This window comes from Monodon monoceros, unplaced genomic scaffold, assembly GCF_005190385.1.
Source record: "Monodon monoceros isolate NGI ecotype Baffin Bay Population unplaced genomic scaffold, NGI_Narwhal_1 Super_Scaffold_10, whole genome shotgun sequence".
Lineage (NCBI taxonomy): Eukaryota > Metazoa > Chordata > Mammalia > Artiodactyla > Monodontidae > Monodon > Monodon monoceros.
In genome coordinates this window covers 26,851,845-26,865,051 of record NW_021703766.1, presented here as the reverse complement: position 1 = coordinate 26,865,051, position 13,207 = coordinate 26,851,845, and the positions used below count along the sequence as shown (strand labels likewise).

Genomic DNA, 13,207 nt, shown 5'->3' with positions numbered 1-13,207 from the left:
AGTCCCTAAATTCAAGGCAAGTACTTCATCTGGAGCTCGAATTGGGAGATGGTGATCTGTTCCAATGCTGAGGAACACTAGATGTGCTGATTGTTACAAAAGGGCAAGTGAGGCTCCAACAAGACACCTTCCTAAGGTGTTTAAGAGCAATCTGGAATATATACCGTTTTGTCTAAAGCTCCACTTGGGACCCACCCCTCAGTAAGATGATTCTACTGGTGATACACTATTCAGTTTCTTTCCATTTAGTTTCTCTTGGAAGTTGTTCCAAATCAATATCTATAGATGTCTTGTTCTTCAAGTGCTTATTGTAAGCTATTTCACAGCATGAATGTATGGGATGTTCTTTGGAAAGAGTTCTATTTTCATACCATAAAGAAAGAGAAATGTCACCATTAAAAAAGACACAAACTAAGAACAAATTTACAAACCAAGAATATAACATTTTATTCATTTCTGGATTATGAGTATTACACAGCATATACATATATTTAGATAATATATAAAACAAAGAACAAACCATAGGAAGAAATATTGGTCTGAAATTGCCTTTACGGGACATCTTTAATTCTGTAAGTTCATGGTAAATGTGTCTCCCCACACACCGAGGCAGGCAGCAAGATAAACTCTGGCATTCATGTATCAAAGGACAGCTTATCCCCCACTGTACTTACAATGCACGGCACGGTCACTGGTAGCCACAACCAGGGACGCCAAGGAGTAGGTAAAAGAACCGCAGCACAGTGAACTAATATAAATATTTGTTTTTTGCATTGTCCTCCAGATAGTTTCCTTTTTAAACTAAGAGTCACATCCAGGGTCTATCCCTTGAGTGGCATTCCAGTTATTGCTGAAGGGGAAAGAAAAAAAAATAGAACAAAGGCATCAGTTTAAGTTATTAGAAAACAGACGGTCAGTGCCACTGACCCCCTACCTCTAGTGACACTCAAGGGCATGCTGGACTGTGGGGAGATGCATATGTGTCACCAGTGGGCAGGCATGTAAGCACCCATCGTCGTGTCAGAGGGGACAGATCAGTTGATAGTAATTTGGGGCTGATGAAGAGGTTCAGATGGAGATATTCTGCAAGGAAGGCCTGGGAGCAGGAAGCAGCAGGATGCCCCCCAGGAGAGACGGTATCACTTCATGGAGGTGAGACAGCAGTAACAGAACATTTCATGGGATCATTCCTGATTCAGTGCTGGTGGTGGAAGACCTAAGATCTTATGATGTAAAAGTCCTCCATGCTCCATGTCAACACAGAGAGGCTCTGCAGCTGAACTTGTAGAACAGAGCACTTTCCAGGGACACAGCTTCTACAACTCACTGTCTGGCCTTCCTCTGAGGAAAGCTGGCTTACCTTTGCCTTATTCTGAACTGGGAGATACAGTTTGAACTCTGCTGGCAGTTCGTCTTCTGAGTAGAGTCTGTCTGAGAAGTAAACCCGTCGGATGCGACAGTTTGCATGGATCTGTGGATGCAAGACTTAAAATAAGTCTCAAAATATGATTGTCTTTCCTCTTTTCCTGATGTTCCTTGACCCCCCGCATGGTGCCGTCAAAGCTTCACCTCTGTGGCATCTCCTCAGCGTGGCTTAGGGGTAGATTTTGACAAGAGGGAGATTTTACTTGCTGTATTCTCCCACTGTATCTGAGCAGATTCCTGAGTAGGTCCTGGGCCTCTCTGAGGTGAAAGCCCCCTGGACAGTGACTTGGGAACTTTAGCCAGAAACCCACACTGTTCTGTCACCTGGGTCACAAGCCAGTGACAAACAGAGCCTAGACCCCTCTCCCATTTGGGGCTCCATCTGGAAAAGGAGCCAGTACCTGCACCCTGAGGGTCTCAATGTAATTTGTGCCATATGCCCGCCGAGTGAAGTCTGACAGGTTGAACTGAATCTGGTTCCAGCCGTCATCCAGCCGCATGGGCATGGTACAGATGAAGGGTTTGACCCTGGTGGTGCTCTGGTAGTTACTTGCCCGAAACCGCCGACGCACGTTCTTGTCATCTAGTACCTATGAAATATAGAGAAGAATCACATTAACTCTATCTTGGAAGAAGCAAACAACCTTGATAAGACGAGGACTTGAAACTCCCACAGCCTGGTTTCCCAAGGCTGAGACCCAAGGGAGAATAAACAAACCAGATATAGGTCACACTGGATGCAGACGGCCCGGAAGTAGCTAGTTTATCTTGTCTGTTGCTTAGACAACACCAGCTGCTTATGACATATGACACATGCATCAGGCCCCCAGACCATAGCATGATTCCATAAACATTCTTCCCTTTGAAAAATTAAAAAAGCTAGACTTGAGACCAACAATATCCCAGTATTAAATAGTAACTTCCCAAATGGACACTACTCTAACCCTCAAGCTTTGAACTCTTGTAGCTATTGATTAGATTTTCTAGATGCTTATTGCTTCTTTTAAAACTTGGCATTAAACTTTGATTGATAATACCAAAATAATAATGCCATAATAATAATGCCATAATAATAATGGTTGCGGGCTTCCCTGGTGGCGCAGTGGTAGAGAGTCCGCCTGCCGATGCAGGGGACACGGGTTTGTGCCCCGGTCCGGGAAGATCCCACATGCCGCGGAGCGGCTGGGCCTGTGAGCCATGGCCACTTAGCCTGCGCGTCCGGAGCCTGTGCTCCGCAACGGGAGAGGCCACAACAGTGAGGCCCGCGTACCGCAAAAAAAAAAGAAAAAAAGGTTGCATCAAGTGTACAGCAGAGGCAGAAAAGAATACATACAAAAGGATAAAGATACTTTCCTGTGGCCACTTTTCTCCTATAAATTGACAGGCCATCTCTTTGGTATAGCCAAGAGTGTAGAGATTCATGTGCACATACTTACCTGTACTTCAAAGGTAAAATATTTCTTCAGGTTTTTGATAATCATGACAAGGAAGGGAAGTTTAATTCCCAATGTTTTCTTTGGGTCTGCAGGACATGTGATATATGTGGTGCTGTAGAAAGAGGAAACACCAATAAACACACTACTTGCCTTTTCCTTTGTGGTATGCACAGCAATAACACTCAGTCCAAGAGGATAAATTGGAAGGCAGATCTAAAAGATCCAGATATGTCATCCAATGATCCCTCAACCCTTAAGTTAAGCTAATGTGTTAAAAAAAAGTGCTGGACTCTGAAACAAAAGTTTAACATAGCACTAGACATCAACAATAAAATATCTGAGAAACAAAGCCAGACCAGTGGATCTGCAAGTTCTTCCAGTGTAAAAAGATTTAATTCTGGTCTAAGGAACTATCAAATGATAGAAAACCAAAACTAAGACCATTGTAACACTCAAAACTACCCTGGCCATCCACTGGATGATTACTGTAAACCCATACCTCCACATAAACACATCTGGGTTAAATATTAATAACTAAGACTTATACAGCACTGACTAAGTGCTAAGCAGGTTTTAAGTGTTTTATACACATTCACTTACTTAATCTTCACAATAATTCTACAAGGAAGATGTACTGTTATTATCCCTATTTCACAGGTGAGGAAACTAAAGCCTGGGGGATTAAATAACTTGCCCAAGGTGAGCTCTAAGTAGCAGAGCTGGATTCACACGAGGCAGTCTGACTCTGCAGTCCATGCTATTAACCTCTATGAATGTACTACCTCCTGGCATTCCATGTCTCTGGGAGAACAGAGTGGCAACCTACCTGACATTTGTTCCTTCAATCTCTAGCACCAGGGACTGGATGTCATTATCGGTGATTCTTTTGATGTGGCCATTCCGTACCTACAAGGGATGAAATTAAACTGGTTAGTACTGAAATATCGACAAATAACTCTGTTAAGATTTTGAAGGCTGAATGGGACTATTTAAAGCAGCGGTCTCCAACCTCTTTGGCACCAGGGACCGGTTGTGTGGAAGACAATTTTTCCACGGACCGGGGTTGGGGGTGGGGTGGGATATGGTGGTTCAGGCGATAATGCCAGCGATGCAGAGCAGCAGATGAAGCTACCCCCGGCTCGCCCGCCGCTTACCTCCTGCTGTGCAGCCCGGTTCCAAACAGGCAGCGGACCAGTACTGGTCCACGGCCCAGGGGTTGGACACCCCTGATTTAAAGAAAACCACAGTAGCCCAAAGGGCATAACACAGAAGTTTGTGACACGATATGTGAAAGTAAGCCATGCTATTACCTCTATACAGGGCCCAATCAACCACCACAGGAGTTGCAGGCAATTTGGCAATCTATAAATCAGGACAAATTTCTTCCCAAAGAAATCAACTCAATTTAGATCCAGCTAACGTTTACCAAGCATCTACTATACACTAGGAACATTCCTAACAACGAGCTCAGTCCTAACAACAACAACAAAAATCACAAGGTCGTTGGTGTTGCTTCCACTTTACAGACGTGGACGCTGACACTCAGGGAGTGCAGACGACAGACCCTAAGTAAGAGGGGCAGGATTAACGCCAGGCTTTCCACTGCCCTACAATGCCTCACATAGTTCTCTGGCCAGAAAGGTCAAGTGCTGAGTGTCACTGAGAGGGAGGGTAGCAACCAAAAACCGAACGTATTACTACCCCAGGTTTACTCCTACTTCATGCTTCCTTATCTTCTTTTCCCTAAGTTTCTACTTTTTCAAGTATGAATTCGAGTTCCATCTGTGCCGCACACAGAAGCCTTCTTTAGCATTTTCAGCCTACACTGACCTCTCTTCTCTCTGATTCATTTTTCTTGCTCATGTAGCCTAGACTACATAATTTAGCACTTCATCCTACATTGTTTTGCATTGTTTGCTGCATATGTAGGGGGAATATGATGGAGAGGAATCAATATTCGATATGGATTCCTCCTCTCGAAACATATTTAGGAAAGCACAACTATCTTCAAGCATTACATCCAAGCACCTTATATGGACAGAGCAGAGACATGCAAAGGCACTTCTGAGACAGGGCTGGACTGTTAGGGCTGAATGTATTAACACATGAAAAAGATCAACCAGGTTTAGAACCTGATGCATCAGAATGACAAGCATGTCGTCTTTTACTAGGTATAGTGAAAACGGCTGCCTGTGCTGTCATATTCAACAACTCATCATGTGGCTTTCCATGAGACTTGCATATGGGGAGAGAATACAGCGTTGAGTCTGATAGCTGTATTGTTCAACACAATTATTAATAACATGGCATTCTGTCTTTAGACATCAGTCTCTGCGTGCTCTGTCCCTGTTAATTTGATCCACTTGTGGTGTTCATGGTATTCCCCAGGTAACATCTGATATCACTGCCCATCTTTTTCTGCCAGATGCAACTGAGTCTTGTCTCCTCAAAAAAGTATAAGCTGAAGGGTAAGGACCAAGTATTAAACATCATTTATATGTTCTATAGTGCTTAGTACTCTGCTAGGCATAAACTAAGCATTGAAATATTTGCTGACTTCTGGAATTTGTCATCCTAAGAGTTGGCACATATGAAGAGATTCAAGGAGGATTTTTCAAAAATTCCTGGATAACATATCCACCATGGGCTATTATGGGAAGCCAGAGATCCTAAGGTATATCACAACGCTAGTGAGGTTACCAGCATAAAGAATGCCTTCCCACAAATCATCCTTTGGTACCCATTGTCAGAGACAGAATGCTGAGTGGATGGGCCCCAGATCTCTGCCAGTGTAGCATTTCTGGATTCTCAAGTCACAAACATCACATTGAAGTGCTTCTCAAACAAAGCTGGCGACATCCAATGCCCTCCTGCTTTGAATTCTGGGCCTCTTTCCAAGGGAGATTAAAAGCACAAAGACTTGGATCACAAAGACTTGTAGCACATGCCAACACTGCCCACCTCATTCCCCATATAAATGCTCCCAAAGTGGCAATATTCCTCCTCTATTTGCTAGCCCACAGCTGCTGTGGAAAATCAGGCAGACTTCTCGGTAAAGGAGGAATTCATCAAGAAATTTTTCCATATAATATGTTGCAGGCACACTGATAAGAGCTGACAGTATCCCAACAAGATGCAAATACTAATTTTATAACATACCACTAATTATTCTCTATAACTTCATTCTTTCTTAAAAAGGTACCGAATGCAACAAACCAAACAGATGGTTAAATTGAAAGGATTAAGTAATTAGGGTCCAAAGACTACTATTGCTAAAAGGCAACACGTTGCAATTTAGCCAACATTGTAAGTGGGACCTCAGATCTTACATCCTGGAAGGTCTCTCTGACTACAGTCACGGGAAGCCTCCCTCAGCTCCAGAAAACCCAGCCAGATTTCACAGGGAGGAAATGTTAGGACGTTTGCCTTCTGCCCATCTCAAAGTTTATAGCACTCCAGTAAATGTGACTACTCAGGTCTTTACAGAAGAAAACAATGCCTTACACTGCACACAGAAGCCAACAGACTAAAAGCCAAAACAGACTTTGTGTATTCTTACACTTCTGTCCCAGGGGCAAACTAACTTTCAGTTGGACTGTCAGTAACTTCTTAAGAGAAATTCCTTTCACAACACATAAACTACCACACGCACAAACTTAATTCTTACAAAATTAATTAACATAGCCCGTAAAACACGAGAACCCAGAGGGGGAAAAGGCAGCTTTTTCGAAGGAATGCCCAACAGTCTCTCTAGAGTTTTAACCTGCTTAGTGGCGAGAACAGTCTAAATAAAGCTTTGCCCAAGGAGAAAGTTCAGTCCTCAAAGAAGAAAAGTATTCTCATATCACAAGCTGCCAGAGCTTTAAAATCAAATTAAGGTGATTTCTTAGTGAATTATGATTTTTCTTCTTTATTAAGTTCAAAGGGCTGTAAATACAAATTCACTGGAAGAAGAGTGGAGTGGGGCCAGGGGTGCAATTAACCAGAGATATGGGTGGGAAACGTCCCCAAACTTCTCTCTAGGCTCTAAAACTACAATCAAAGGAGAAAGAGAGGTGGACAATTTGGGGCAAGGCCTCCCAACCACTCTGGCAATCTGGCTGTCACTGCCTTAAGTTGTAAAGGTCTTCCAGGAAGCAAGCCCCTCCCCAGTCCAGCTTCTGACAAACATGTATAACAAGACACATGGACTCAGAAAGTATCAACTTCCTTTCCTTAGCTTCTTCCAGTTCAGAGGCCACTAGGCAGGCCTGGCTTTGAAATGAAGATAAAATGAACTGGTCAGCATTTATTGCACATGGTGGAAGTAGGTTTTATTTTACTTCCCTCTCTAAATTAGAAAGTGCCTATTGTTTTTGACTTGCTAATTTTTTTATTTCATGACACATTCCTGTAGTGTGGCCTATGAGTGTTTTATTCCTCCAAAATAATGATAATAAATAAAGCCAATCTTACATTTTTTAATTTCATGATCTCCTCCCCTCCCCCACCCCCGGCCCCAACTATGAGGTGGAGGTACTTTAGAAGCTTCAGAACCCAGGCTACTGGCAATTAACAATCAGAATGGTTCTCAGCCTCTGCAGGCACCAAGAAGGGAATCTTCAAGCCCTTTTTTGCAATCACTCTCCCAGGCTTTCCATGGTTGCTGGGACAACTAATAAAGAACACTGAATTTTTTTTTCCCCCAATGTAAGCCCCAGGGAGGAGAGTCAAAGCTGAGGGGGGAAAATACTACTGGGATAGGGAGGAAGCTGGCCAATGCTCTATATTTCGTCAAGTGCTTTAAAAATAACGAGTTGTATCCGTTCCCTACTCCCACCTTTCTTTTTTGTGGCTCCACCCACTTATCCTGGCAGACAGCTGAGCCCTCAGCCATCTGGCATCCTAGTCTTAATGACACGTTCCAATTTACATTAAGCCTTTAGAGCTGTCCATTTCAGCAGGAAAGTTTCTGCCCTGAGCTAGGGGCTGGGCTCTAAGTCAGAAAACAGGCAGAGGGAGACCTCTGTGGGGAGAGCTGGGCATAGCTCTGTCTCAAGCCCTGGGCCTTGTAGGCTCCAGTGGGTTAAAGGCTTCTCTTCCTTTGCGGCACGTAACAGGGACTATCCAAACAGCAGACAGACAACTTTGGACATTTACAAACAACCCTTTAGTTAAAGTAAGGACAATTATATGTATTGCTAACCAGTCTCTTCCTAAGAATGCCTTGAAAGGGCAAGTGTAACTAAAACCCAGGCCTTTGCCCAATTATAGTAAAAGCTATTTTTTGGAAAAATGAATAACATCCTCAGATTGACCCAGGGATAATCTGAAAAAAATAGTTTTAGTACTTTCATGTCCAAATGCTCTCAATTCTACTACTAGAAATTTAACATGTACCAACAAGGTTTGCTAATTAAAAGTTAGGGTGTGGGAACTTTTTTTCTGGAGAGAGACTGTTCATTTTTAAAATTAGGAACTGGGAATGGGAATCTAATATTTTCCAGCAACAGCCACAAAAACTCTGGTTCTAATATTTCATTTGGGAATGGGGAGGATCAGCAGCAGAGAAAGACAAGGTGAGCAGAAAGAAAGAGAAGCTTGTATGAGTTAACAATCTCATGTAGTAGATTTTTAGGGTATTACCAGTAAAGTCTGAAAGTTACATGTTTTACACAGGCATAAGTGGGAAAAGAACCTCCTGGTATTTTCTTTACAAACCGGAAGTAATGTTTACATTAAACATAAAAAGTCCTTTAATAATGTAGTATTTGCTGATTCCAGAAGTTAAGGGAGCATTAAGAAATCCCTAATTTCTGCTAAACTCTTGGTTTGAAAAATTACAAAGGTCTCTATCAGGAAGCTTACCGTCCAGCCAGGAATACAGATCTTGAGAAGCTAATTTCAAGTATGATGAGAAGGAAGTAGAGGTTCTATAAGTGGATATAAATTAACTTAACCTGAGGAGGTACCTTTGAGCTGAGACCTAGAGACTAATGAAGAGGGGTAGGAGTGGGTCCCAGGAGAGGGGCCGGCAAGTACAAAAGCCTAAAGCAGGAGAGAACAGACTTCTTTCAGTTCAGTAGGAGGTCAATACTAGAAGGGGGATCCTGTGGGACGTCAGCCTGGAGAACTAGTTAAGCAGGTACCAGACCACAGTCTGTGTGGCCTTAGAGCCATGTTAAAGTTTTGGTTGGGAAAGCCATGGTACACTGACTAAATTATTCTCATTTCAGAAGTCTGGAGTTACTGTACTTCCTATTCCTAGGCATCTGAATATTGGGCTCAGTTATAAATTTTTCACTTACTTTTGAGCAAATGCCTCAGTTCCCTGCCCTATTTAATAATGTGTGCCATAACTGTTGCTAAGCATTTATATACATCTTCATTTAATCTCCATAACCATGAGAAGGAGGTGGATTACAAGATGAGAGAACTGAGTAGTTGAGTACTTGCCCAAGGTTACACAGCACAGGACATATGACAGAGCCAGGACGCAAATCCAAGGTGTCTGACCACACTCTGGCACTGGAGTTTCAAGGTAAGATACTATTCTTCCCCCTAAGGAACCTGTAGTCTAGTGGGAGATATACAATAAATAGGCAACTGCCATTCAGCGTGATATAGAGCGCCACAGGAGCACACAGGAGACATAAACATTATTTCATTGGGAACTTAAGTTAAGCTGAGATTTGAAGGATGAGATGGGGGGAGGGGCTGAGAACTTCAGAGTGTCAGATAAATGCAGGTATTGCAAATGTAGCCACACCCCCAAAATGAATTTGCAAATTAACTGTTATTATGAATATGGCATTCACTCCTCATATTCATAAGGAGACACAGAGCATAAATGAAGCCAAACCTAAGTTTTCAAAGACTGCTCTTCACTGTAAACAAATAACAGAAATTCTCTCTCCATAAACTCAGGAAGGAGAATAGTAAAGTTTTGTGAAATCAAAATATGTAACAACTAAAAACAGGCACTTATAGCCAATATGTACCTACTAGCAGAGGGCAGGGTCATTTCTAGATAAATATGGACAGTCCTTCCCTCCCTCCATCAAACTTTGCCCTTATTACAACTTTGCCTTATTCGGAATCATGGGAGTGGGGAAAATGTCTTCTCTTCCCTAACTTTGTATCTCCCCAAATCTATACAATGCCTGTCACTTTGCTGTTGCTCAATAAATCTTTGATAAGAATATCAGTTCCCAGTGTTTCCCCTTCTGGACTGGATTCCCAACACTTTCTGAGGACTTTATAATACAGCTGAGTAAAGGAACACATACACCAAAGCCTATGGATCTGGCCCCAAACTTTCCTTTTTTCCTCCCTTTCCTTCTCTTGCCTCAAGGGGGAAAAGTTCACAGATAAACACTTTTCAATCTAGTCTAAATAAGAAGAGTAGAAACATATAATTTATTTTTACTATTATGAGAATTTTGCTTAAAATGAATGTTCCTCTAAAGGTTTTCTTTGCCAAAATGTCTGCTTAATTTACTCCATGTAACCTTGCCAGTCGATCTTCTAACAATGTTTTCACACAGGTTTATGTTATTAGGGTACCATCCGACCTCTAGTGGCGTTGTTAAGGGACACAGTGCACCATGGTTACTTTGCTTTTATATTCCGTGTGCAAACATGTTGACTACTCAAAAAGCTGCATTTGAAAAATAAAACACACTACAAAAGATCAAGCCCAGAAGGGTTAAAATGGGGCAACTCTGATAAAAGTTTCACCTGATAGAAATGCTGAGGCCTCTCTACCACTGGAATTCTTTGTGTTGGTAAGTTCTCTGACCTGCTCTGAAAACCTCTCCTCCTAGATCAAGCCCCATTCTCTATATCAATTGCCTCATATTGACACTTTGGTTACAATCCCAAGTTCAACTGGCATACAATCCACTCTCTCCTTGCCTTTGGACAGTCCAAAATTAAGTCAAGCCACAGCTGAGAAGCCATCATCTTTACAAAGTTCCCAGGTACACTCATTCCGGGTTCTCTTTGTAGAGGTACAATTTCGGAGTTTAAAGTGTTTTTTATTCCAATGTAAACAAAACCATGGAACTGAAAAACTCAGTAAAATGTAGGAAAACAGTTAAGGAACTGCTCTCTTGGGTAATAAGTAACTCTTGGCATTAGCTCTAGTTTGTGGACAGAATCACTGTGAAAGAGGAGAGCTGGTCAGATTTCTCACACATGCATAAGGCCAAACTCATTACATTCAGATCTTTCAACTATCTTATAAAAATGACATTGTGAACACACCATCCCCAAAGCTGCTCTCAGAAAGCAGAATTCCCTAGTGGCAACAGGCAGAAGGCTGTCCATGTTCTCTCCTAATCTCTATGTGGCCCCAAACCTTCATCTGTGGATAAGGGAAGACAGGGAATTGTTCTGAGATGATATCCAAAATTCTTGGCCTCATTACCAATGAACTGCTTATTTAGATTATCCTACATTCTTCTCTATAAAAACAGCATTCAACATACCACCTCTCTCCATTGTCCCCGAAGGAGTGCAGTACTAAGGTTATACCCTAAATCACCTGTCTTCCAATGTACAGTGCTTTATATTAACTTATATTCAAAAAAGGTACGGATGACTGGGAATTTGCATGAGAAAGGAAATATCAAAGTAATTAAATGCAGACCAACTCACAGATTGCTAGGCACACATGCCCCCAATCAACATCTCCAAAAAGTGGACAGGGTCACCATCTCCCAGAGTCAGTGAAAGTTATCAGCTAGTGGATGCCTGAATAAAGATGATGAGGCTTGTACTTGGCGTTCAGCTTGTTAACCCACACAACACTTTATCACCATTTTGCAAACTCTCTGATGGAGATCAGCCACTGAAGGCAGAGTACAGACCCCAAGTCACAGTGAGTGTGGAGCAGGTGCCAAAGGCCACCGAATTCCGGCTTGGCTGGGATCAGTGGGAGGAAGGGAGCAAATGAATGAAACCCAAACATAACTGGGTTCTGGCTGTGCCTCTATAAGGGGGCCTGGAACAAAGGCTCTGTGTCTAGTGCCCAGCACAGTGCCTGGTACAACACAGGATATCAGTAAATATTTGTGAAATCAGTGAACAGCGGTTCCTTTCATCTGCGCGTTCCATTCCACAGCGGTTCCTTTCATCTGCGCGTTCCCGAAGCAACCTCACGTGAGTTTACGCTTTTCATGCCGTGAGACGTGCACTATCGACCCCACCATATAGATGCGGAAACCGAGGCTGAGGAACCGACTGGCCCAGTCAAGTCTGCCGCGAGGGGCAACTGTCCTAACCACACTACTGCCGCAGGACACTTAAACCCCAGGCACGCCCACCCCACAAGGCAGCCCCCGGGGCTTACACGACGCCCCCACCTCGCGCCTCAGTCACGCCAGGCTGGGGACGGGAGACAGCAGAGACCGCCCGGCCTCCCCCAGGCGCCAGTTCGACACAACTACCCGCTACCCCGGGCCCAGCCCCGGGCCCCCGCCCCGCCGCCGCCCCCAGCTCCTGACCTTTTTGTCCCAGATTTGCAGGGGCTTGCTGCCAATGCTGTAGAGGATAGAAAGGAAGCCGCTCTGGAACGTGTTCTTGAACATCTCGCCCGCGGCCTTCTCCTCAGCCGCGCCGAAGACGACCTAAATATTGGCACCAAGTGGCGAAGGGAAAACAGGGGGCTGGCCCTAGTCCAAAGAAAGGACGGTGCGCTCCTGACCTCCCGATCGGTAGCCACAGACAGCTGGACTTGGACACGCGACGCAGCGTCCGTGAACTTCAGCTCCCATAAGAACTAAGCCACCTCAACACGGAAACCACAGCAACTGCCGCCCGCACCCTTCTCCCCTCCTTAAATAGAGGCGGTGGCCGCCCGCCGCCTGCGATGGATCCCTCCGCCCCCTGAGGGCGCTGAGCCCAATCCCGCCACAGGGCTCACAGACTTCCTGTTCCTTCAGCTTAAGCCCCGCCCTAGTTCCGCCTCCTCGTGAAAAGAACTCCTTTGCCAAGGGACTATTTTTCCATCGTTGTCCCATAGCTGCTTTTAGAAAGCGGAAGGAGACAGGATTATAGAATATGTCGTTAGAAGCTACGTAGTGTCATGGAAACCTGGCGGGGGTGGGGTCAAAGCGCGTGAAGGTCAGGCCCCGCCCCCTAAGGGGCTAGGAGGAGTTACAAAGGCAAAAGAAAAGTGAGGAAAGGCACGGAAGGTGGCTCGGATAAGCTTACCTGGTGTCCTGAGAATGACAAATAAATACTTGTTGGCCGAGTACTGGATAAGTTTAAAGCAGCTAACCAGTATTGCGCACTAACTGTGCTAAATGCCTTATAGGCATCTGCTTTAATTATTGACAGGATCGTTATGAATACTCCACATA

The 13,207-nt window shown here is 43.9% G+C and overlaps 1 protein-coding gene across 1 annotated transcript; it reads right to left on the bottom strand.

Annotated features, from left to right (window-relative positions):
* Positions 1-422: 422 nt before the first annotated feature.
* Positions 423-12,669, bottom strand: CFAP20 (cilia and flagella associated protein 20). Its single transcript, XM_029237490.1, has 6 exons — positions 12,350-12,669; positions 3,688-3,767; positions 2,862-2,973; positions 1,827-2,015; positions 1,361-1,471; positions 423-850 (listed from the first exon to the last, which is right to left on the bottom strand). Exons 1-6 carry the CDS (start codon positions 12,431-12,433, stop codon positions 845-847), a joined length of 582 nt encoding a protein of 193 aa, XP_029093323.1. The 5' UTR covers positions 12,434-12,669; the 3' UTR covers positions 423-844.
* Between the last annotated feature and the right edge of the window lie 538 nt (positions 12,670-13,207).